This window comes from Camelus ferus, chromosome 21 (assembly GCF_009834535.1).
Source record: "Camelus ferus isolate YT-003-E chromosome 21, BCGSAC_Cfer_1.0, whole genome shotgun sequence".
NCBI classification, from domain to species: Eukaryota; Metazoa; Chordata; class Mammalia; order Artiodactyla; family Camelidae; genus Camelus; species Camelus ferus.
The window spans coordinates 18,175,871-18,201,925 of NC_045716.1; the positions used below are offsets into that span (position 1 = coordinate 18,175,871).

General features: G+C 43.7%; 2 protein-coding genes across 2 annotated transcripts in view; one reads left to right on the plus strand and one right to left on the minus strand.

Annotated features, from left to right (window-relative positions):
• The window catches only part of CD244 (CD244 molecule), a 29,306-nt gene extending 23,535 nt beyond the window's left edge, over window positions 1–5,771 (plus strand). The window contains 3 exon segments of the mRNA XM_014562214.2: window positions 1,289–1,354; window positions 3,454–3,510; window positions 4,535–5,771. Coding sequence (XP_014417700.2) covers window positions 1,289–1,354; window positions 3,454–3,510; window positions 4,535–4,615 — 204 coding nt within the window. The 3' untranslated portion in view covers window positions 4,616–5,771.
• A 1,143-nt stretch (window positions 5,772–6,914) lies between these two features.
• LY9 (lymphocyte antigen 9) lies at window positions 6,915–26,027 on the minus strand. The gene is given in 13 exon segments (XM_006173991.3): window positions 6,915–7,594; window positions 10,010–10,081; window positions 10,470–10,673; window positions 10,675–10,805; window positions 13,651–13,704; window positions 14,583–14,687; window positions 16,088–16,118; window positions 16,120–16,323; window positions 16,325–16,359; window positions 17,846–18,184; window positions 18,702–18,977; window positions 22,281–22,610; window positions 25,875–26,027. Coding segments are annotated over 13 exon segments (1,974 nt in total). The 5' UTR covers window positions 25,999–26,027; the 3' UTR covers window positions 6,915–7,525.
• Between the last annotated feature and the right edge of the window lie 28 nt (window positions 26,028–26,055).

Here is a 26,055-nt window from a genome sequence, read left to right on the forward strand (position 1 = left end):
TATGCCTGTTTTCTTAATGAATCACACAAAACCAGCTCATGAAGTAGGTCTAATACAAACCCTATTTCACAGCTGAGGAGACAGACTCAGAAATGAACTAACATGCTCAAGGCCACGTCGCTGGGTGGTGGCAAAGCTGAGCCAAGCGGTTTCTGACTCTTTACTCCATCTCTACCTACTTCATCTCTAACATGCCGGTATTGTAGAAGTTCACATAAACCGGAGAAGCAGCCTCTAATACTGACTGCTAAAATGCCATTATTGATAACCCAGACCACCCCAAGCTCTCTCAAGAGAAATGCTGCTCCCTGGTGGCCAGTGATGAAAATTTCTGATAAAAATGACTTTTTTTTTTTTTGAAGAATTAAGACTTGGAGCAGCAATCTCTTCAGCTTGGAGGCTAAGCTACTGGACAAAGAAAACTCTTGGAGAATGGTTATAGGCTTCAGAGAAAGATCAAGAAAAGAAGGAAGAGGAAGAGGGAAGGGGAAGAAGGGAAGGGAAGGCAAAGGGGAAGGGAGGAAGAGAGGAGAGAAATGGAAAAGAGAGGAAGGAGGGAGGTGCCCAACCACTCAGTGCCTCTCTGAAATTCCCAAGCTGGGTGTTGCCTCCTCCTGCTCCCCCTAAGAGAACATGATTCACTGATAGTAGGTCAAAGTCAAAGAGCCTCCAGGAGAGATGTAAGAGCCATTGATATCTGCCAGTTTCCTGGCTTTAGCCACATTGAATTCTAACAAGAAAAATTTGAATAAATGCAAGAAAGAGTTCTTCTCACACTGAGATGTTGGTAAGAATGAGATGCCTCCTTTGGGGCATCTTAAAAAGAAGATGGTTACCTGCCCTTGAGGACACCTGGTTCAGGTCCAGAGAGGAGAGGCATGTTGCCAAAGGGAGATAGTGATGTACTGAGGAAAGAACCTTGGAGAATCTGGGGTTTACATCGCACTTCTCCTGTGAGCACACTCTCTGAATTGGGCTGTTTACCCTTTTTGAATCTCATCTGTAGAATCGGGCCTATTAAGGTGATTCCTCTTTCATAGGAGCATTATAAGGGTTGGGGAAAATATACATACAGAGTAAGCACTCAGCAAATAGCAGCTATCTTTAATGACGGAGTGGGACTAGCATTCAGCTTGTCTGGCATCCTGACTATTCCAGGGTTCTTTTCACTAACGCTTAAAGCTTCTGTCTGGGCAAGGCTGAGGGGGAGGAATGGAAAGGATGCCTACCTCCCCAGGGTTGTGCTGGATCTATGCTTCTGAAATGGTTTTATTTCTCTTCTCATTAGTCTTCTGCTTCCACATCACAAGAAACTGCAAATACATTGTATTCATTAGTACAGTCTTCTTGGAAGGTAAGTCTCCTCCATGGGGGTACTGTTTATGCAAAGATGCATTTTAGCTTGAGCATATGCAGGCATGTGTTTGCAGAGGGTGTGTGTGTGTGTGTGTGTGCGCGCGAAGTTCTGAGAGAGCTGTCTTCCACTGTGTGTATCCTGAGTAGCTTCTGTTAAATGACTGTGTTTAAATGTTAATGGGTCAACTAGAAATGCCTTTCTGGTTCTGTTTGGAGAAAAAGAGCAGCTCTGAGTCTAGGAGAAGAGTGGATTGAAGGCGTCTCCAAGAGTTTCTTTGGGAGGCAGAGGGCAATCAGAGACACAAGGGGGTGGTTTGTGCTGAGGGACCATGGAGTCCTCAGTAGACCAGTTGAGGCTACAGTGAGAGATACTGGTGAGGTTTCCAGGGCATATAGCCTGGAGCTAGAGGGTTAGATTGGACTTAGAGATACACAATGTTGACTTTCAGGGAATCAGACAAAGGTTCTGACCAGTCACCTGTTTGTGGAGGCCTCCAGGCCAAGGCAACCAGTCAAGGTCCCTTTGAATCTTGCTCCAAGCTGAGCTCACAGCTGTTATGTGTGCCTGGAAGCACAAAGTTGGATATCTTAGTGCCCAAAGGCATCTTTCCACTTTGGGTGGGAGGGAGGGAAGTGGGAAGAATGATATTTCCAAGGCTGGAGTCACATTATGAAGCCAAAACCTTACCATGGTGGTATGGGAAGTTGGGAGTCTGCCAAACTGTGGAAGTGCGGAGTATATGCAGGTCAGGAATCATGTGTTTGTGTCAAATGGGGAAGAGGTTCGGGAAGACTTTCAGATGTTTTGTCCACCCTTCTTCCAATAAGTCATCCAGTCAACTTGGATTCCACCATGAGAGGTATTTATTTTTGAATTGTATGCTGTAATTCATGGACGTATAGATGGTCACAGGCACACCATGATCACATGGTTCAGTATTATGTTATGGAGACTCTGTATACTACTGAAAGTGCCTCTGAGATCAGTGTGTGCAGTGCTTCTCCATGTTCAGAGTATGTGCTAGGGTTGGTACTTACGTATGTGTCGGAATTCTTTACCCAGGGGGTGTTTATGTATGCTACGTGTTGAAGAGATACATGGTTTGAGGCAGTATTTGTATTAGATTTGTCTGAAGGATGTGTGTGTGTGTGTGTGTGGTGTGTGTATGCTGGGAATAGGGGTATGTATGAATTTTAGGGGTATGTGGGTGTGGGATACTAAATTCTGACTTTGGCTCAGAAATGTTATATCATAGGCAAGTATGCATTGTGCCTTCTTTGGAGACCAGAAACACCCTTGTTTACTCCCAGGGTAGAAAATGCTATTCACTTCTGGCTGAGGATACTTCAGGGACTTTCTGGGCCCCGAGTTTCTTTTGGGACCTCTCACATTAGGAGTGAGACTCCCTTGCTTTCTTCCTTTCCTTCCTTTTTATTGAGGTATAGTCAGCTTACAATGTGTCAATTTCTGGTGTATGGCATAATGTTTCAATCATACATATACATACATATATTTGTTTCCATATTCTTTTTCATTATAGGTTACTACAAGATATTGAAGATATTGAATATAGCTCCCTGTGCTGTACAGAAGAAACTTTGTTTATCTATTTTTTATATACTAGTTAATATTTGCAAATATCGAACTCCCAATTTATGCCTTCTCATCGCCTTTCCCCCCCAGTAACCATAAGATCGTTTACTATGTTTGTGAGTCTGTTTCTGTTTTGTAGATAAGTTCATTAGTGTTTTCTTTTTTCTTTTTTTGGATTCCACATATGAGTGATACCGTATGGCATTTTTCTTTCTCTTTCTGGCTTACTTAATTTAGAATGACAATCTCGAGGTCCATCCATCTTGCTGCAAATGGCATTATTTTATTCCCTTTTTATGGCTGAGTAGTATTCCATTGTATAAATATGCCACAGCTTCTTTATCCAGTCATCTGTCGATGGACATTTAGGCTGTTTCCATGTCTTGGCTATTGTATACAGTGCTACTATGAACATTGGGGAGCATGCACCTTTTCTAATTAGAGTTAGGAGCGGGACATTCCTTAACTTGAAGTTAAATACTCTTTATCCTCTGAATTTCTAGTCTGGATCCAAGAAGAGGAGCCCCAGCCCTTCCTTCAGTAAAACTATCTATGAAGAGGTAAGATTCTGGAACTCCTTCTGATTGGGTTTAGTGCTCATAGCATGGACGTGAAGTTGTACACTTGTGAAAAGTCATCTATAGAGTCTCAGTGCTATAGGGATTTTAGGGACCTTCGAATCCAAATCTTCATTTTAGAGACAAAGAAACTGAGGTTCAAAGAGATGGTCTAAACTGAGGTCCTATCCTGTTTTGGAGTTTGACTCTCACTGAGTTCCCAGTTGTGGGCCATACACTGGACATCTTTCCTTTCCAAGGGTGTGTGTGTAGGGGGATGGGGAACAGAGAAGGGACGATAAATGAATCTAAATGATTTTCTCAAATTAGCAATTAATTGGGTAGCATTCTAGGACATAGATGATTTTCAGTTGCTGTTGGGATAAACACTGCATGAATGTGAGCACTGAGCTGGTGGATGAATTGATTCCCATCAGGCCATGTAGGGAATGGAAAATAAGGACTCAGTTTTATTGAGGGCTTATTATATATATGGTAGCCTACCAGTGGCTTCATGTGAACTCTCATTTAATCCTCACAGAATGCTATGAGGTAGGTAGAATTATCCTTTCCATTTATACCTAGAAAATTTAGGGCATGGAGATTACCTGACTCATCAGCCTCATATTACACCCAAGATTCCACCTGTGGCCCAATAAAGATGTTGCCACCGGGTCACAAGGGAGAAGGTAGATGGATGCCTCCCTGGGATTCCTGGCACTTCTGCTGTAGCCACACATTAAGGCCAACTGGACATTCCAGGGCTGTAGAGGACACCGTGTGGGCTGAGGCAGTCTAGGTGGGTCATGAAGAAACTCAGTGTGGTTAAAAAGCACTAGAACTGGAGCCAGAAGAACTGGATTCAAGCCTCTCCTGTCCTTCACACTGTTGACCCTGAGTCATTTGCTTCACCTGTCTGAGCTTCCTTCTTTTATGAACTATGAATGGGAATAATAATTCAGAGCCCACAGGGTTGTTGTAAGGATCTTTTAGTGGGAGGGCCTGAATTTCTCCTTTTCTTCTGCAGGTTGGAAACAGAGCATCCAAAGCCAAGAACCCTGCTCGACTGAGCCGCAGGGAGCTGGAGAACTTCTGCGTCTATTCCTAGTTACTGCAGCCATTATCCCCTCTCTTACAGCCCAGCTTCTGCTTTGGGAACCAGTCCAATGGATGATACTGCATGACTCTCTGGAACGATTCCCAGTCTGGAGAGGATACAGGAGTTTGTTCATGGTCTATATTTTGCTTTGAAAATGATTTCTAACAGCCAGTATAAGAGCAAGGCCGTAAAATAGTATCTCAACTTAACAGACCGGACAAGAGTGGGTAGAGGTATTGGGTAGTTCACAAAAGACCACCCAGAAAGTCCAAGTACTGGTCATCTTTTAAGTGCTGTGCAAATGTTTGGTGGTGTTATTATTAGCATACAGATTCCCTTCCCCTGGTTTCCTAATTTGTTATATGTCTTCCCTCCTCTCTAATCAAGGATGACCACATTTCTAGACCCTTCCCTTGCCCAGGCCATCTTTCAAAGAGGAAGGAAAGATAATGGGGACTCAGAGGAAGAGAACCAGCCCCCTCTGTGAAAGTGGACAAAATAGCTTTAAGCCAGCTGGCAGGTTCCCCAAAGGGGCCAGGCTTGGGCTTTACCCAAACACAGAGGAAAAACTCCTCCACCACATATTAAGCCTTTACTTCTGGCCAGGTGGTCACAAAGGAGTGTGGACAGGAATGAAACTAGACGGTGCAAAGCAAGCCCATCTCTGAGTGGGAAAACCAGCCAGAGCCCATGCCATCTTGATAATCTGGCCGTGGGACAAGTTTTGTCTATAGTATGATGTTTGATTTACAGAAACACATTATTAGGAATCTACTTTGGTTTCTTTACACATTTTCACAGTCAGAAACAATACTGTATTTAGGTTCTGAGTCCACCATGAGTGCTCCCCATGGCACATGATGGAGGGAGGACTCAGACAGCTGAGTGATTGGGAACCAGACATTATGCTGGGCTCCTCTGAGTCTTCAGGACAGACCCTTCCACAGGGCTGTGGGGAGCAGGGCTGAGACTCTGGCTGAACCCAAGAAAGGGAGGATGAACTGGAAGAGATCTTACTCAGAGACCCCAACAGGTGATATTGCATGGAATCTGATTCTTCAATTGCCCTACTCTGTATTTAATGTATGAATCTAATACAAAATTGTGTTGGTATTTAGAAGCAGCCTGAATTTTTTTCTTGAATAAAATTCATGTGTCTCCTCTTTATTCAGTACTTTTTCCTCTATAGCAGCCAAAGGGCACTTGTGGGCCATCAATAAACACATGTCTGTTGAACTCCTGCTGGAGAAGAAACTGGCTCCCTGGTGAGCTGTCAGTGTCTCCCAGCCTTGTTCATTATGGAACAGCAAATTCTAGGGTCCCTGGATCCGGGGAGGCATTTAATCTCATGGGATGGCCACTCGCTCATGCCCTACCTGGTCCCTCTCCCCATGGGTGCGTGGCTGGCCAGAATAGCTTTTTCTTGGAGACAAATGTGGACAGACCATATGCCAGAAAAGGTGTCAAGGGTGAAAATCAGGAAAATATATGCAAAAGGAGGGGGAGCTGAGCCACAGAGTCAAGGAATCTGGTGAGCAGAGGGAATGGGAGATGGTGGGCGTTGTAGATGCTGACCGTTCATGTGTCCTGAGATGTGTGGATCTTGAACTGGCCAGATTTATTTAAGGAGCTAAGGAGACCCTATGTGCCCAGGGCCTTTTGGGAACCTCTATTCTGGAGTGTAATAAAGTACATCATCATCATCCCGTGTGTTTGCTGAGCTTCTGAGATAATGCCTTAGAAAGATACTATCCAGGCAACGACCAGCCAATGAACAAGCAGTAACTAAGCTCCTGCTGTGTACGAAGCACTGCCTGGCTCCCAGGAGTACCCACTGCAGGTCACAGAAGACATCGCGACTCCATGGACCATGTGCAGGAGAGCATGACAGCAGAAGCCCAGCATTAAAAGCCATAATGGGCTGCAAAGCATGAGTTACACAAATGCACATAAGAGTGTTGTGAATGTAAGTCAAGGGCAGTGCAACTGACTGGCAGGGGGACAGGGCGGAGGCCACACTTTGGAGGAGAAGAGAGTTACTATGGCTGTTCTGCAGCCAGACCTGACAATAAGGAAGGAAATTCTTTTGGGTAAATATGGGAAGCTTATACAGAAGAGGCATTTTAAGCACTTAAAAAATATATCAAAAGAGTGATACACATGGTTAAAAAAAAATCTAGCAGTATAAAAAAGCATGCATTAAAAAAACCAAAATCCAAAAGACCAACAAACCCAACAACCCAGTTCCCTCCCCAGAGGCAGTCACTGATTTTTTTGTATCTCCTTTCAGAAATTTTCTCTATTCACATAGACATCTAGCTATTTATTTCTTTTTTTATCCAGCTGGTACCATATCCTACACACTGTCCTGGGCTTTGTTCTTGCCATTCAACAATTTATCCTAGAGCTCTTTCTATATTAGCACATATTAGTCTTTCCTTTCTTTGCAAAATTGGCAGGTTTTGCCATTGCATGGGTATACTTTCATGCATTTAACTAGATTCCTATTAAATGAACATTAAGGTTATTTCTAGCCTTTTATTTTGAAAAATCCTACAGGACATGATTTCATCTAAATCGTTGTGTCCATAAGTGAAACCACCTGTTAGATTTATCTTAGCAGCAGTTTAGCAGACAATGCAAAGGTCCAGATTCTCTTGGCAGAGTTTTGAGGTGTGCATCTGAGCAGAGAGGAGGAAACAGTATGAGCCTGCAAGGAGACAAACAGCCAGGAGACTCCAAGCAAGAGTCTGTGTCTGATCTGTTATTGTGCTTGGGAAATCACCGGGCGTGAGAGGAACAGGGAGGGTCAAATCCAGGCATCACTGAGACACTAAAGAAAATACTGAAGTGCTTCAGTTTGCAGGAGCCGCAGGCTCTATGAAGTCCAGCGGAGAAAGGAGGCAACTGCTGTTCTTTTCAGGTGAGATTTTCATAGGTAGGAATTTCAGGAGACTCGGGATCATTCTGTTGTGGAAGTGGACCCGCCTGTGAGCCGAAAGACACACAAGAATATGATTAATAAAGCTTAGAAGGCACCGGTTTTCTTTGGCCCTGTGCTGGTGAGAGAGAAGAAGGTGAGATCAGGCTATGATTGGTCCCTTCTATAGAAAGTAAAGTCATATGGACTGGCCCAGGGACAGAGCAATTAACTAAGCTGATGACAAGCATTTATGGAGAATCCCCTTATGGTGAGGACCATGAGCTGGGCTCTCTGAAAGGGAGACATAAGACAGTTCAGAGCAGCAAATTGAGGGTAACAAAAATGACAATAAAAGGCCTTGCTTTCAAGAAGCTACAGTCTAATGATCCCAATCTCTACCTTAGCTAGAGAAAAATACAAACATTTATATAAATATAATTCAGGTGATAGAGGTTATGTTCCAAGGTAATGATCCAGCCCATTAGACCTCCATGTTCCAAGGATTCTGAGGATCCCTTGTCTGGGAGTGTTCAGGGAAGGCTGTAAAGAGCAGATGAGACCTGAGCTGATGCAGAGAGGAGGGGAAGTTAGGTACCAGCAATAGCTTGGGAGTAGCACAAACCGTCTTTGAGATATTGTGCAGAGACACACGTCAGAGAAATAATAACTAAAGTAGGTTTCAGAATTTCCTGATCAAGTGGGAAATAATGGCTTTAGGAGCCCTGGAACCAGGATTCCTGGTCCTGAAAATCCCAAAGGTAAAGGATAAACTGTCGAGAGCTTGGCTGAGCAAATGCGCTGATTTCCACTTACACCAGTGGGTGAGAGTGTTTCCCCCGTCTTAAGCGCCTAGGGTGGTTAGGAGCCAGGCAGAACTGACCCAGACAAGGGGGAACTCATTGCCATTCTGAAACTCAGAACAGGGACTGATGTCCATGGCTTTAAGAGTGACCAGTATTGACCCAAATACAAAGGGCCAGGCCCAAGCAGCTTTGAGAAGCAGTGAAGAATACAGATAAAGTTCCTAGACGGCTAGGCATTATGCCGTGCTCTAGTAATCAGGACATAAACCCATGATGGTTGAACTGAACTGAGTATCTGCACAAGTTTTTTGTTTTTGTTTGTTTTTAATTAAAAAAATTTCTTCAGGGCAGAGGTAATTAGGTTTATTTATTTTTTTAGTGGAGGTACTGGGGATTGAATCCAGGACCTAATGCATGCTAGGTATGCACTCTACCACTGACCTGTACCCTCCTCTCCTGCACAAGTGTTTACTGAGAAATTCTATCCATTTTTTAAAGTCCAACCCCAGTTGTGTTTTTCATGAAGTCTCTCCTGTCTACCTCAGTGCAGTGCTATCTACCATTTCCAATGCCTGAAAAACCCTTGAGAATTGGACATGTAATAAGTGGTCATGTGGAGTACTTTCTCTCTTCTAGGTGACTGGATCAGCTCCAACCCTCCTCCAAAAAAGGATAGAGAACAAATCTTCAAGGTCAAAGATGGTGTCTTAAAAATATCTAAATCCCCATAGCACTTAGCCCAGTTCTGGGCAAACAAAGGTGTTCAATAAATATCTACTGACTGATTCATCAATCACAGAGAAGTAGCATAATAGAAAAACTTTGAGAGGTTTTTGTTTGTTTGTTTTTGTCTTTTTTTCTTTTAATCTTGTTTGAACATATTACAAAGAGGGAATTCGGGGGGAGACTTGAAAGCAAAAGTATGAATGGACCCAATGTTTTCAGGAAAATTAAAGTGGAGTGGACAACTAGATTCAGAGCAAAGTTAATGGTTTAAGATTTTTCAGGATTATTTTAAAACACTTTGTGGTTTTTAATACTGAATCTCCAACTACTATCTGTGTGAACTTAAGCAAAATTAATTTCCTGAATCTTAGCTTCTTTGACTATAAAATTTGGATGATGGCACACTGTAGAGGTGTTATAAGGATCAGATGGGAATATGTTTGTCATTGTTTTGTAAACTGTAAAACTTTATGTAAAAGTAGTTATTATTATTATTATTATTAATGGGAAATTCTAAGCTTAAGATGTCTTTTAACACTATAATGAAATCAATGTATTGTAGTTAATAGCACATTTTTCCAAAAAATCTTGATATTAGACTGTTGGCTAATTTCCAATTGTTTTGAAAAGTTGCCTTTTTGATGGATTAGAAACAGATTTAAAAACATACATGGATCATACAGTGTTTGGGTTTACACATTCTCATTCTGGTCAGTGTTAAGATTAATCAATATAAGATATCATTAAGTTAATTGGAAATGTTCAGCCTTCAGCCACATAGATGTGAATGAGAAATATTTGTTTCAATACTGACCATAGAGTGTGTCCGGAGGTGCACAGTGAACGGAACTTAAACTCCATGCTGTGGGAATCTAGGACATTCAGTTAAAATGATCTGGGTAATACTTCCACACTCTGTGGGCCTTAGGATACAAAGAAAATTGTTCTCACCATCTGAGGTTTCTGTACAGAGCAGTAGATTGTGGCTGAGCTCTCTTTCTCCTGAGGAATGGGGGTCTTTCCCTGAAACAGACCAACACCAGGTTATCCATAATCCCCAAATGAGAGCTTTCCAGAGTTTCACTCTCAACCCTTGGGGAGAAGGACCACCCCACCAGGTTCTGGTTTCACACAGAAGGTGGGAACTGCCTTAGTGCAGTGGAGATAGCACCTCTGGTTTCACAACACCTCCCTCAATTATGGCTCAAGAATGGGAGTTGAAGGATGAGTTCCTTCATTCCAAGGGACTCCAAGGTTGGTAAGCATGGAGAGAGTCACAGTTCTCCACCCATGTGCCACTGGTCCTGGCCCCCAGCCCCTGGCCCCCAGTTTGGAAGGGTTAGTCATCCAGGATACAGGATTGTCTAGAAGGAAGTGGGGGAGGGAAGGTATACTGATCCAAAGAGCTCACCGTTAAGTTAAGGAAGACCTGTGTATACATCGTTTCCCCTTCAGCCACTAGTGCAGGTGCCATGTCACCTGGAGTGACAAGATCATACTCTGCCTGCCCCTCAGAGTCTGAGTCATGTTCAGCATTTTTCTGAGTGAATAAGTCACACGTTTGATCTTTTCCATTGACAGGCTGGCCCATCTCTGTCCTCTCCTTGTCCTCCACAGGTTGTTCCACTGCTGTCAGAGCAGCCTTTGGAGATGTGCCTAGGCTGTTGCCTGGCAGTCGTAGTGCAAGTGTTCAACTTCTCATGCCCATGGGAGAGCTTGATGTATCCTGTGTGGCTGGCGGTTGGCTCTGGAACACATTGTGCAGGGTTGGTAAAAAGTGTGCCAGCCCTCACCTCTCTCTTGCTCTGTGCAAGGGTCCAAGCTGCTCTGACTCCTACCCCAGATAAGGCCTAGAGAACTGAAGGAGAGGCTGTTTTCCTGTCCCCTCAGGAGGCTCCATTCTACTCTCCCTTCCTCCTTTCTTTCAAGCATTCACTTATTCATTCATCGGGCATGACATGTGATGGACTCAGCAACTGTCAGTGGGCAGAACTGGCCCCAATGAATAAACCATCCTAAGTGCCATGACAAGTACTCTGGGGAAACACAAAGGTAAATTAGACCTGGTCTCAAAGGAGTACACTGTCTAGCTAGAGGTCACAGGATTAAGGACCTACTATGTGTCAGGCAATGTTCTAAATGTTTTTCATGAATAAATTCATTTAATCTGCATAAAACCCATGCAGCATAGACAATAACTATCTTTATTTATGTTTTGCAGATGAGGAAACTGGAACATATGAAGGTTAAGTATTTGCCCAAGTAAGTGGGAGGGCCAGGATTTGAAGATATGTAGTTTGGTCCCTGATGTTCTTAATCACTACTCAATACTGCCCTCTGTGGGCTTTGTGTGTGTGTGGGGGGCGGGGAGTAGATACAGGGTGGCCTGGTTCAATGCTGAGTGATAATAGTGCTTACCACCTACTGAGTGCACACTGTGGGTATTGCCCCATGCAGTCCTCATAGCAACTCTGAGAGGCTGGTGCCCTCATTTTGCAAAGTAAGGAAACTGAAGCTTAGAGACTGAACTGCCCAAGATAACTAAAAAGGAGGAGAGCTAGGATTGGGACATAGGATTGTTTGACCTTAGAATTCATATACCTGACCACTAGGTTATCTTGAACAGATAAAGCCCATGAGGAACCATTGATGGTTTTCGAGTAGTCAGAGTTAAGCTTTGCAAAGAGGGAGCAGAAAGGATAGAAAGGAGAAACTCTGGAGAGGGAATGGTCAGTTAGGAAACAGTTATAATATTTTAGGGAAGAAGTTATAGGAATGAGTATGTCTGTTAATAAGGATTGTTAAATAAATTAAGGTACATGTGCAGAATGGAATAAATGGAAGTGAGTCTTAGTCTGCATATGCTAATATTACTAGGATCTACTGTTAAGTTAAAAAAGTAAGTTTGCAGAGGGAGGGTATAGCTTAGTGATAGAGCATGTGCTTAGCATGCATGAGGTCCTGGGTTCAATCCCCAGTACCTCCATTAAATAAATAAATAAATAAATAAATAAATGCCTAATTACCTACCCCCAAAAGACTGATTTTTTAAAAAAATTTAAATTAAAAGTCATTTTAAAAAAGCAAGTTCAGAAAAATGTTATAGATTGCTCCCATATGTATAATCAAAAGAAGTGTGTGTGTGTGTGTGTGTGTGTGTGTGTGTGTGTGTGTGTGTATACATGGTCTGTAAATGCATTAAAATGATCTGAAAGGATTTAGACATGCATATATCTTCATATATCTTAACAGTGGAAGTCTCTTCAGGGAGAGACTTGGAGATTGGGATTTAGAAGGAGATTTACTCTTAATTTATACCTTAATTTATTTAAATTATACCTTCTGAATATATGACTTTTTAATTAAAGAAAGAACCTATTCAATAAAACAAGAAAATTGGTGACAGCATGAACTCAGACAGCAGCAGAGTCTTTAGACAAAAGGAAACTTTGGAGACGGAGTGGAGAAATTAAGGAAGAAGGCCTTGGGCACTGAGAAAAGGTGCTGAGGGACGAGGGAGGTGCAGGGATGACAGTGGTGTCCTCAACACTTTTTTACTCCTCCTCCTCTTCCCAGGGTGCCAAGGAAGGAGGGTTCAGGCTGGAGGAGACCAGGGTCTGTCTTGCCAGCTCTGAAGAGGAAGCTGATGGGAATCTCCACAGTCCAGCCTCATTTCCATTTCTTGCCCCCTTTTTCTTGGTTACACTTTCCCCCGAGAAAAGACTACACTGTTGGATTACTTGAGGTCCTGGCTCCCCCAAACAGTCCCTCCTTCTATTCCATTTCTTTGGGGAGATCTCCTCCATGAGAGGTGACACAGGTTTTTTAAAGCAGGATTTGTCTGAGTGGCCAGAATTTGGGGGTTCCTTAGTACTCCAGAGCTCCAGAGTTCACGGTGGTAATTTAGGACACTGAGATTTGGGAGTGAGAGAGTAAGGTGCAGGCATCTCAACTCTCCACCCAACACTCATCAGAGCAGCTCCACTTTTACATGCATTGTGCTATTGAGGTGTTGCACAATATTTTGTTTGAAAAAAGCATTCCTTAGCTTTTTTAAAAATTGGAAAACTGCTGCCTCAGTAATACTCAGGTAATAGGTGTCTAGACAGTCTCATGGGTTTTTATTTCAATTAAGTTTTAATTTTGCTTCTGCCACAGATTTTCTATTCTATCTGACCTTTGTTTCTTCATTCTTGGGAGTGGAGACAATAATCCCATTCTCATCATGGGCCACATCCAAGTGATGACAGTCAATGCCTGAGGAATCCTAGAGACCTCAGAGGACAGTCTGTGTCTCCTAACTCTGGTTACTATCTTGACCTCCTGGTTGTGGCTTTTGTTCTCCAAACCACCATCACTTAGCACATTGCTTCTCAAAATTTAATAGACATGTGATTCACCTGCAGATCTTGTTAAAATGCAGATTTGCATTCAGTACTCTGGAGTGGTGCCCAAGATTTGCATTTCTAACCAGCTCTTGGGGAATGCCCATGCTGCTGGTCACACATGCAGACCACACTTTGGGTAGTCATGCTCTGAAACTTTCATCTGGCCCACTGGCCCATTAGCCTGTGTCACTGGTGATATATTACCTGGTATGTCAGCTGGGGCCTCAGCTTGGCTGGAACTGAAGTCTGGGGCCGAACCTGAGAAGCCAAGTTTGAGAAGGGTTATCAACAGGGCTGTGAGGAGAAAGAGAGTCTCCGAATCTAAGAATCAAAGGAGACGGGGAGAGATTCTGAGGACATAGACAGGGAAAAGGCTTTAGGGAAGAGGGTGAGCCCTGATGTGAGTACAAGCCCATGTGAAAGGATGGCCAGAGTCTAGGGTCACCGTCGTTTGAGGAGAAGGCTCTGGAGCTTCCTGCCATACCTCTGGAAGGGAGAGCTCTGTCCTCTCTGTGGTAGCCACTCACCAGCTCGGTTTACTGGCTTACAGTAATTCTTCCAGGGACCTTATGTGTTCTAACCACTCTGTTCTTTCTGGGAACTACTTCATTCTCACTTCAATACTGACATTCCAGAAGGAGCTGCCAATCACAAAGCTCATCCCCTTGCCCAGGCAATAGTCACATGACAGTGCGGGGCCAATCAGAGATATTCTTGAGATTTCTCAGATTGGAGTTGGAGGGAAACATCTTTGTTCCCTTCCTCGAGTCAGAACTACTAGTATGTGTGAGTCTGGAGCTAACAGTGGTTGTGTTTTGGTACATTCCTGCCCTGCCGCTGCCTGCAGTAAGAGAGAGACAAGCTGGCTGAAAGGGAAAAATCAGGATGAGGCATGGAGAGTTCTGGTGACTTTTAAGTGCCAGTGACATTTATCTCTAGGCCAGCTCTCTCCCTTCCTTCCCCACAGATTGCTTATGTGAGCCCCCGAATAATAAATCACTCCTCCCTCAAGCTGAGAAGAAATGCAGTATTGGGTGGGAAGGGGTTGGAAGGGATTATGAGAGGACAAGGAAGCCTCCAAAGGTCCCAGGGAAATGGCCCAGCGCCGGCAGATGTCATCAATCTCAGAAACCCACCTCGTCTCTTTTGCTTCCAAAAGTACCAGCCGGAGATCCCAAAGCACAGAACAATGAAAACCAACAGGGAGAACCCAATCCAAAGCTTTGTACTTCTCTGAGGCCCTGTGAAGAGGCAATGAGTGATTTCAGTATAAATAATAACAAGGGAGTTGGAGCAAACAGTGGGCAGAACATAATGGCCATCCTACCTGACTCTTTAAATTCCATGCTATTGTAGGAAGTATTCCTTTTCATTCGTTCAATCTACAACTATTTATTGGACAGTCATATTCTAGGCAAGACGTTATAGCAGTACAGAAGGCAGACACTGCCCTTGGGTGGAGTGGTTTATGGCTTCCCAAGGTCACAGAATTCTAAGTACCTAAACTGGGATTTAAATGCAGGCTGCCGATCCTACATATCTGTATCCATCACGCTACACTGCCCTTCTCTATAAATGGTGTAAGGGAAGTTCTAGGCTCAAGACTAGTCCAGATTCCTACTGATCAGGGTTCTAAATCCATTTACAAGGCACAGCCTGACCCAGAGTTGTCACATCCTGGGTAGACCTTCCTTTTTTTTCTACTTCCCTCCAGGGAAGAGCAGAATAGAGTACTAAAGGTTCCAATCTTGCTTCTGCTGTGTGACCTTGGGAAGGTCTCTTACCCTTTCTGAGTCTCAGTTTCTTTATCTGTGTAATGGAGAATACTAAGAATCTCTGCTGCATAAGATTGTTGTGAAGCTTGATTGTGCGAAGGCACACAAGGACTACAATAGTGCTTGACGTCTAGTAGGAGCCACTAGGACTTTCTTTCTAGCTCCCCCTCACACAGCCCACGTTCTTTTGTAGTCTGCATGCCTTCCCATATCAACTTGTCACCAACTCTTTCCTACAAACCTCCAACGTTGTGCTGCCCAATAAGGTAGCCACAGGCCGTGCATGAGCCCTTGAAATGTGGTGTGACTGAGAAATTAAATTGTCATTTTAATTTTAATTAATTGAAATTTAAATTAAAAAACAGCTACTCAATTCCTTAATGAAAAACTGGTAAGTATATTTGGAACAACTTGGATGTAAACGTATTTTTTCAACTGTTACTTGTATGAAATCAGAATACAGATCAACTACTTCCTGTGCAAATTTAGCGTCTGAATTGAGATGTGCTATGAGTATAAAGCACATATGGGATTTCAAAGACTTAGTATAAACTGAAATGTAAATTATCTCATGAATAATTCTTTGTATTGAGTATGTGTTGAAATGATCATATTTTGGATATAGTGGGTTAAATAAAATATATTATTAAAATTCATTTTACATGTTTCTTTTTGCTTTTTTCTAATATGGTTATTAAAATTGAAATTACATATGTGGCTTCCATTATATTTCTATTGGAATACGCTGCTCTAAAAGACTTGCTCAACTCCCTCACTGCACTTCATAGAGAACCCTTCAGAATGAAAACTCTTGGATCTGAGGACCCAAGGCTCTGAGGTCTGGCTAAACAAAGATGGAGAGCAACCTGGACAGATGTTCCCAGAAAGAAACTGCCAGGGAACTGTTGCTAACAGGGTTGCTGGCTGTGCATGTGAAGTTGGGGTGGTTTTCTCCACTTCTCCAGGAGATGTTGAGGTGAGATCCTCCTTGGGACAGGACAGCTTCTTTCTGCAGGGGGGTCCAACTGTATGTCACGTTGTGTCCACTGTCTTCCACTGAGCATGTCAGGCTGACCCTGCAGATGCTGGCCTCTGTAGGGCCAGAGGCTAAAGGTGACTTTTGGCTTTTTCAGCCTCCCTGTGTGAGGAGAAAGGCAGATGGGATCTGGAGTCAGGCCTGCCCACTGGGCAGTCACCATGTCTTCACACGTTCAAAATGTATATTCATGAAGTTGTGTGTTGACACTGCCTTAGGGCTGGGAAGTTGCCTCTGGGAGTATACCAGGCCTTTCCCTTGATAGCTATGAAGTCTCAGACACATCCTGTATCTCTTTGGGCTTTTTTAAGTTTTTAATTAATTTTTGTTTGTTTTTGTTTTGGGGGGAAGTAATTAAGTTTATCTATTCACTTATTTATTTTAATGGAGATACTGGAGATTGAACCCAGGAGCTCATGCATGCTAAGCACACACTCTAGCCACTGAGCTATACCTTCTCCCCTCTCTTTGGGCTCTTGAGGCCCGGATGTGAAATAAAAGAGTTAATGAAAAGTGAAAAAAGATATCACATCATTCTATACAGTATACTGTGAAGAAGTAAACCCATCAACACAAAGAACCACAAAGCAGGGGAGGGTATAGCTTAGTTGCAGAGCGCGTGCTTAGCATGCACAGAGTCCTGGGTTCAATCCCCAGTGTTTCCATTAAAATAAATAAATGCATAAATAAAAAACCTAATTACCCCTCCAAAAGAAATAAGCACAATGCTTCTACATGCCCTGAGGTCCTTCAAGACTTACATTTTGAGGTCTCATCATCTAATTTATTTACTCACATGAAGTGAGGAATTTGAAGACGTGAGCACAGCACTGACACAAGTAAGAGCTCAATAAGTGTTAACAATTTTAAAAGCAGTGTAAGTCTGGCACCCTTTGTTCCCAATTTAATATTATTTTTACTTGATCTACCTCTTGGTTATTTGATATGTAAATCACAGTAGATCTGAGCTTGCATATTTTAAGAGGACCATGGGTACCACTGAGACACCAAGTAGGGGACAAGTTGACCACGTCTGAATGATACAGGTGGAGAAGCTGGCAAATAGAAATTATACAAACTGTCCAGCCAAGCTCCCGTGTGGCCCAGGGCTGAGGAGGAAGACTGTGAGTTCTATTCCCACACTCAGGGAAGCTGAATAGTTCTCTAAACTCTTGAAGGTCACAAAGTCTTTGGACACTAAAGGCTTTCTCCTCAGTCCTCTCTGATTTTATGCCAGCCATTTCTGCCCTTAAGCAAAATGATAATGTTCTATAAAAATGTAGGTTGGAGAGGTCTTGGTCTCACCTGGTGATCAATGCAGGAGGATGGGGCAAGTACCAAAAGATGGATGGTTGAGGCTTAACTGGAAGCCTAGAAGAAGGGGGATGTGGGCTGGGAAATTCTACCCAGCTGCTGGTTGTATTTTCCTCCTGTAAATTGACTGGTGTGAACTGAGTAGCTGTCCTAGTGGTCTGAGGGATTTTGTAGGAGGAGAGGCCTGAGGGAGGAGGTAGGTGGGAGAAGCTGCAAAGAGGAGAAATCTTTCAGGGAAGAAGTCTAACGATGGGCGCTCTATTCAGAAACTTACGGTAGATGAGCAGGATGATACGTTCAGTGCTGATAATTCTGGAGTTTGAGCACACATAGGCGTGGTAGGGGCCAGCATCCTCCATCTTCAGCTGGCCAATCTTCAGGGAGTAGTCCTGGCTGGAGATCTGCATCGTGTTCTTATCGGGATCCTTGAACTTAATGAGCTGATTGACTGTTGCTTCTTGTCCCCGCTTTTTGCTGATAATAGTTGTGTTAAACATCCAGACAACTTTTTCTATATCCTGACTGTCCTGGAGTGCTAGGGGCAGGGTGATGGACTCTCCCAGGATCCCTGCCACTGTCTCCCCCATTGGTCCTCCTCTGGAGGCTCCTAGATCTGGAGTCAGAGATGAGACATTGCAGCTTCAGCCACTGGCCCTGCTCCCTTAACCCTCAGCCTGCCTGAAGGGGACAATAGCCCCATAGATCCTCCTGCCCAGGTCCCTTCTCCCTTTCTCTGATGAGGCATCCCCGCTGATTTCCCATGACCACTTGTCATGCACAGGCATGCACTTGGCTCTGCCTATAGCATACCCAGGCCTCCCCTGCCCTCTCTGCCCTTCTGAGGAGACCGTAGGAGACATCCCTACCCAGGCAAAGGACAATCTGGATTTCTGCATCCACACTTTTTTTCCCTCCCTTTCTCTACCGTTAGAATTGCACAGCGCCCTGGGAGTTCCCAAGTCCCCTGTCAGTCTGTCTCAGGCTCCTGAAGGTAGAGAAGAAAGGATTTTCATGTCTATTTTCTTGCCTACCTACCTCACCTGTGTCTTGCCAGAATCCTGGGATTTAGACTCTATAGTGGCTCAGACTGTCTCTGGAATCCCCTGGAAAGCCTACATGGAGCCAGTTACCTGTACAGAACTGCCAGTTGTGGATGGGACGGGAGCTGCTCTGGCTGACCGGGTTCTTGGCTGTGCAGGTGATTGACAGGTCTGGGTCACAGGGCAACCAAGAGATAGTGAGAGTGGAGCCCCCCCAGGATTCAGAAGCATGGGGGTCCCTCGAGGTCCAGCTGTACAGAACATCTTCCCCTGCTCGCTCCACGGAGCATATCAGGGTGATGTTACAGGAGGCATTCTCAGACACGGTCATAGACTTCACGGTGACTTGAGGTTCCTGCAGCTGCTCTGCAGGGATAAAGGCAACGGGGAAGCTACTCAGATCCCTTTCCTAATAGGACAGAGCTAAGAGAAAAAGGTGGTGATGGTACAGAAGCTGGGGGCAGAAGGGAAAGGCCAGCATTATCTGTTCCAGTGGGATGTTTTCTTTTATTTTATAGCAGGCTGGGTTGAGTGCCTCTCCTCTGTGCTTCTGCAGTATCCTCTCTGGGTATTATCACCATGACTCAACATAACAGTAATCTGATTATGTCTCTCTCTCCCCCACCAGTTTGTGAAATCCTTGAGGACAGGGCCTGTGTCTGAACATCTAACACCCGCCTGGCCCATGAAAGGCACTCATAAATGTTTGGTAAATAAGTGAATGAATGAACCAGTCTCAAACACTGGGGAGTTGGAACGTCTGTTTCTAGAATTTGAGTTGCCCTGGCCTTTTGGTCTAAATTTAGGACCCATTGTGCTTCCAGATCTTCTTCCTGGTGCTTTCCTTCCCTTTTGTTCTGTCTCTTCTGTTCAGTGTGTGTGTGTGTGTGTGTGGTGTGTGTGTGTGTGTGTAAGTTTACTTTCTTTTTGTTTTGGATAGGCAAGACATACATAAAATTGAATTGGCAATGATACAAAAGGTCATACACACAAAAAGCTAAGCTTTCTTGTCCCCAGCCACTCATTTCCTCTCCCCAAGAATTATTGTTCCTGAAGACCATAACTATTGTGGGTTTCTTGTTGATCTTTCCAGAGAGATTCTAGTTATAGACACATATGTGATAGCACACTATACATACTGTCCTGAGCCTTTAAAATTTTTAATAGTGTATCTTGGAAATTGTTGTATGTTAGTACATATTAAGCCAATTCATTCTATTTCTGTTAGTTGCATAGAATTCCACTTCCTTAATATAGAGAGTACCCAAAAATCAATTAAAAAAGGTCAAATGACCTGATAGAAAATGGTGTCATAGGCTGAACTGTGTCCTCTCAAACTTCATGTGTTGAAATCCTAACCCTCAGTACCTCAGAATGTGATTGTATTTGAATGTAGGACTATATTTGTAAATAGAGGTAATTAAGTTAAAATAGGATCATTAAGATGGTCTCTAATCTGATATGACTGGTGTCCTTTTAAGAAGAGGAGATTAAGACACAGACAATGCAGACAAACAGACAACCTAAGGATCTGAGGACTTAGAGGAAGAAGGTGGCCATGCTGCAAGCCAAAGAAAGAGGCCTCAGAAGAAACGAAACCTGCTGACACCTAGACCAGCCTCCGGGCTTGTGAGAAAACAAACCTCCGCTGTTTAAGTTACTCAGTCTCTACTGTTTTGTTACAGCAGCCCTAGCCAGCCAGTACAGATTCTGGCACCAGAAGTAGGGTGCTGCTGCAAGAAGTACCCCAAAATGTGCAAATGGCTTTGGAACTGGTTAATGGACAGAGGCTGGAAGGGCTTAAGTCATATGTTAGAAAAAGCCTTTACAGTCTTCAAGAGACTGTTCATAGAAATATGGATGTTCAAGGTGATTCTGGTAAGTGCTCAGAAAGAAGAGAGCTGTAGAGAAAGCTTCTATTATCTCAGAGATACACATATATTATCATTAACCTAATGTTGGTAGAAAGATAAACATTAAAGGTGTTTCTGGTGAGGTATCAGCTGAGAGTGGAAAATATGTTATTGGAGGAAAGGTAATACTTATTATAATGTGGCAAAGAACTTATACAAATGTGTTCTAGTGTCTTGTAGAAAGTAGAATATTTAAGTGATGAACTGGGTGTTTAGCTAAGGAAATTCCTAAACAAAGTGTTGTGGGCTTTGCCAGTCTTCTCCTTCTGCTTGTAGTAAAATATGGGAGAAGAGAGGTAAGATGAGGAAGGAATTGTTAAGCAAGAAGAAACCAGAATTTTTAAGATTTGGAAAATTCTCAGCCTATCTATACTGCAAAAAATGAGAATTTGTGTCTGGAGAGAACACTGAGGGTATGACAACGTTGGCTGAGAAGATCCTGGTGTGATTCATGGATCCAATCAACCATTTCAATAGAAATTCTGACAGCCTGGACAGATGGACAAGATGGCACAAAGTGAAGGAAGACTGTAAGACTTTTGGGATTCCATGGGATGCGCCGATAGAGCTATCCAGCTGAGACTATGCCTTACCCTTCAAGAAAAGGGAAGAATAACCCCAAAGTCAGTTCAGACAGAGGTCGACAAGGCTGCCAAGGCCACCATGGGCCTAGAGGGCACAGCCCAAGGGAAGTTGGTGGAATGGTTTCCTCCTTGGTTCCATGGGGCAGGGCTGCTGCTCAGGGCCAGCGTTTAACGAGGTGGAGCTGCCACCCCAGTGGGCCTGGAGGATAGATAATAGAGCCAAAGAAGATTATTCTTGAACTTTAAAATCTAATGGAATTTGCCCTGATAGATTTTAGACTTGTTTGAGATTTGTGGCCCCTTTCTTCTTTCTGATTTCTCACTTTGGGAATGCAAATGTCTTATGCCTCCTTTTATCATACAAGCAGGTAACTTGTCTGATCACAGGTTCACAACTGGACAGGAATTTTGCCTCGGGATGATTTATACCTCAAGTCTCACTTACACATGATTTAGGTGATATTTAAATAAGATTTTGGACTTAAAGATGGAATGGATTAAGACTTTTGGGGCTGAATCTATTTTGCATGTGAGAAGGACATGTGTTTTGGGGGGCCAGAGGCAGAGTTTTATGGGCTGAATCATGTCTCCCCCAAATTCATATGTTGAAGTCATAATCCCTAGTACCTCAGAATGTGACTGTAGTGGGAGACAGAGCTTTTAAAGAGATAATTAAGTTGAAATGGGGTTGTTAGTGTGGGCCTTAATCCAGTATGACTGGTGTCCTTATAAAAGAGAAGATTAAGACACAAACAAGACAGACAGAGGGACGATCAAGGAGGACATATTAAGAAAGCAGCCATCTGCAAGCCAAGGAGCAAGGCCTCAGAAGAAATCAAACTTGCTGACATTTTGACCTTGGACTTCTACACTCTAGAATTGTGAGAAAGTAAATTTCTGTTGTTTAATCCACTCAGTCGGTGGTGTTTTGTTATGGCAACCCTAGAAAGCTAATACAGATGGTTAACAGAGAGTTGCAGAAGAGAGTATACAAATGACTTTTCAACACATTTTGGCTATCTTTTCACCCTTGACACCTGCATTTATGGAACTGGGTGAGAATGGCCAATGTGATAGTTCTCTTTGTCCGAGAAAGAGAAATTCCTGGAGAGGAAAACACACAGCTTTTAAAAATTAAATGTCAAAACACACAGGTGCTCTCCGGAACTCACCATAGATGTGCAGAGTGAATTCCTCATTTCTGGTGACATTAGAACTCACTTGGTTTATCTGGGCTTGGTAGGATCCTGCATCTTTCACAGTCAGCTTATTGATAGACAAAGAATTGTTCTGGGTGAAGATATTTACTCGGCCCTGGTAGCTTCTGTCCGTAAAGACAATAACTCCTCTTGGGAATGCTAAAGCAAAAGATCCTTGGGGACCACTCCAGGTGATATGCTCAATCTCTGTGTCTGTTGAAATGTCCAGGGAGAAAGTTACCGAACCCCCTAGAATGCCTTTCACCACAGCTGGGGCTGAGTCCTTTCCAGAAGCTCCTAGCCCTGCAAAGACAGAAGAGGGACTTGGAGGAGCAGCTGGACTCCTTAAGCCAGCCTTCATTTATTCATTCAATAAACACATATTGGGAGTAAATACCAGATGTTGAGAAATGAGACAAGATTCTGGCCCTTCTTTCTCTAGACTCATTGTCTAGAAAATGTATTCATTCATTTGTTCATTCATTCGTTTACCAAACATTCGCTCCCTCAAATGTAGCTACAATAATCAGTAAAACAGACTTTATAGGTTGCTGTTCCAACAGGGAAATTAGCATTGTGACTTTGGATGAATTTCTGAATTTCCCTGAGAATTAGTTTACTCATCTATAAGATGGAAATGTTCACACCTGTTCCATCTTCCTTCAGGAATATGGTAGAGATTAAATAAAAATAAGTTGCAGTAAATCCTAAAGAAGTAAAATGAAGTAAAAATGGAGCATCTTTTTAAAAATAAAATGGATTCATGGATGGCTAACGGGGTGGACAGATGAATAGGTGTGTGAAAAAACAAGTAAAATACCAATGGTAGAACCGAGAGGGAAGGTGTATGAGTGTTCATTGCAAAATTCTTTCAAGTTTTCTGTATGTTTGAGAATTTTCCTAATTAAATGTTGGGAACAACAGGAGCATCTCTCACCTCTGTCTCATTTTACCTTTCCTCATTGTCCAGGGCATCTCAGACTGACTTTGACTTGGCCAGGGAAATCTGGTCTGTCCTTAGGAACAAGTTTTGGGGTTGGAGGTAGTAGGCATTGATTCAGCTCCTGATTTCTTCATCTCAGGAAAGTCTCAGATCGCTGATAAACATTGTTCCCAAGGCTTCCAGAAGCCTGACATCTGGCCACAGCAGCTTTACTCCCTTGTAGAGGCCCTGTGAGTGTCTGCTGGTTGGCCCCAGCCTGAATTCCCAGATTCCAGGGCTTCTGAGGCTCTAGAGAGTGCTCTGGAAAGCTAGACCAAATCAGGTGGGCTCCGGACCCAGACTACACCAGGGATTCTGGGTGGAAAAATACGTAGAAGATGTTAGAGAGAGAGGAGAGACCAAAGTACAGCCTGGAGGGATGGGAAAAGGTTGAAATGTGTTCTGAAAGCAGTAAAGGGTTTACAGAATATGTGGACGCAGAGGAGACAGTACAGCTGGTGCAGGCCAGAACCCCATCAGCTGAGCACTTGGACCTTGGGGAGAGACAGCTAGGGAGGACTCAGTACTGGAGACCCTGGATGTGACAGGGTCAGTTCATTTCAGGTGGATGCTGGGGGCAGATTCAGAAGACAGAAGCTGAGTTGTGTGATGCTGGTTTGAAGTTGACTGAAAGAGAGCTTTTCCCATCCAGAAGACACTGCTTATGATTGCCATGTGTATATTAGGCACTTTGTAGAAATCACTTCATTTAATCCTCAAAATTGTCTAATAAGTAGCCCCATTTTTCAGATGAGGGGCTGAAATTTAGAGAGTTTTAGCCACTGGCCTGGGATGACTGAGTTGGTCAGTTGCAGAGCCTAGATTCTGTGTACAAGATGCCCCGAGTGTGGAGGCTGAGAGCACTGACCACCCAATCCTGGCATCCCAGTCGGTGCTAGGTCTTGGCTGGGTGCATTTGAGCTCAGGTCTTCTCACATCAGCAATAAACAAAGCCTCACAGGCTATCAGTGTGAGAAACAGGATGTGATCCCCACAGGTCAGGTCCTGTTGCAGCAAACGGTGCTACGTAGCTGCCTGTACAGTGACTGGAGTCCCAGGTAACAGATATCTTATTTTGAACTGCATATCATTTGATAAATAATAAAAGGGGGTTCGGAGATTGTGATAACTGAATTGTCCATTCTTTAATAAGCGGTTATTAATAATTTCTGAATAATGTACTTAACTGTGATTATTGTAACAGTCATAGCTTCCATCAACTATGTGCCAAGTACTTTACGTATATCATCTCTAATCTATGAAACAGTCTTACACGACATATCTTACTAACTGCATTCTACACTTAAGAAATAGAGGCTCACACACCTAATAAAAGACGGAGCAAGGATTTAATTTCAAATACTTCTGACACTTAAGCTGGTGCTGTGGGGAAGAGGAGTAGATGTTGGAAATTTTCACTTCATTGCCTCCTAAGTTCCTGAAGCAGCTCCTTGGAAAAACATTGAGGAAACTCCCTTCTAGACCAAAAAGAGTGAGGCTTGAGGTCACCCTAATTGGTAGAATCTGACAGAAGGAGATGCCTCTTTGCCCTGAACTGCTTGAAATTCACTGTGTTGACCATCTGGAGCTTGGATATCATTGGATGTGGCTAATTTCAGGTCTATCCAACACAACCAAGAAGCACTCCAACAAGTTGGGTGTAGATATAAATAGCCCTGCTGCTTCCTGTGTTTTTATGGTGAGTGAAGATGAAATCGAAAATGACGAGAGATCAGATCGAAAATTCAACCCCGAGGTCTAGGCTCTCCCTACTCATATATGCACCTAGGAATTTTTCTAGAGGTCTCCTCACTGCCCACCCTACCCCTACTGCTCTCAGGTCCCTAGTGCTACCCGGACCATCCTCCCTGAATCCCTGGGGAAAGCAGGATCCCAGAGGGACAGCAGGTGCCACAGTCCCAGGTGGCTGAGATCCTCCCAGGGGTACTGGGTCAGCTGTGCCCACTGGAGAAAAGTGTTTCCCAGAAAATAGCTGGGAAACATTTTCCCAGAAACTAGCAGGACTTGGGCCTTGCGGGGAGGTAGGATGTCAAAGAGAAAGGATATTCAGATGGAGGCCACCTAGCCCAAGGCCACCAGACCATCTCCAGATCCCCAGTGAAGCCTCCACAGTCCAGGATATGTGATAAACAAGGCAGGATGTAGAAAGAGGCTCCCACAGTCCTCTCTCTCCCCAGGAAATTGATAGGTGACTTGACATCAGCCGGATTTCCCTCTGTCTCTCTGTGGGTTTTATCCACATTGTACAGGGAATAAACTCATGACTCAGTATTTCTTAGGAGGAAAACTTGGGGATGAGAAAGACATTCTGAGCTCAGACTTACTTGAGACAAGGGTTAGTACATCACCTATTCGTGTCTGTGAGACAGTGCGTGCGCACGCGCACACACACACGTGCACACACACACACACACACACACAGCTCAGAATAAGGTGGAACCTGCAGAATAATTACCAAAAGGAGAGGGATTTCCCTGATTTTACCAACTAGAATCCCCAGCAGAAATGTGACCAGCCTCAGAGGAAGACCAGTAGCAAGAGGTGTGGCCATAGTGTGGACTTACCCATGAGCAGGACAAGGAGAGGGGTCCGTAGAAAAGGAGAGACTACGTGTGGATGACTCTTCAGTGGTTTATTGGACAGAAGCTGTGGAGCCCAACCATCTGTATGTCTCCTTGGGCCCACCATGATGGTCTACTTGCAGACTGCAGGCTGAAGGAGGAAGTACTTACCACAGCTTCCGCA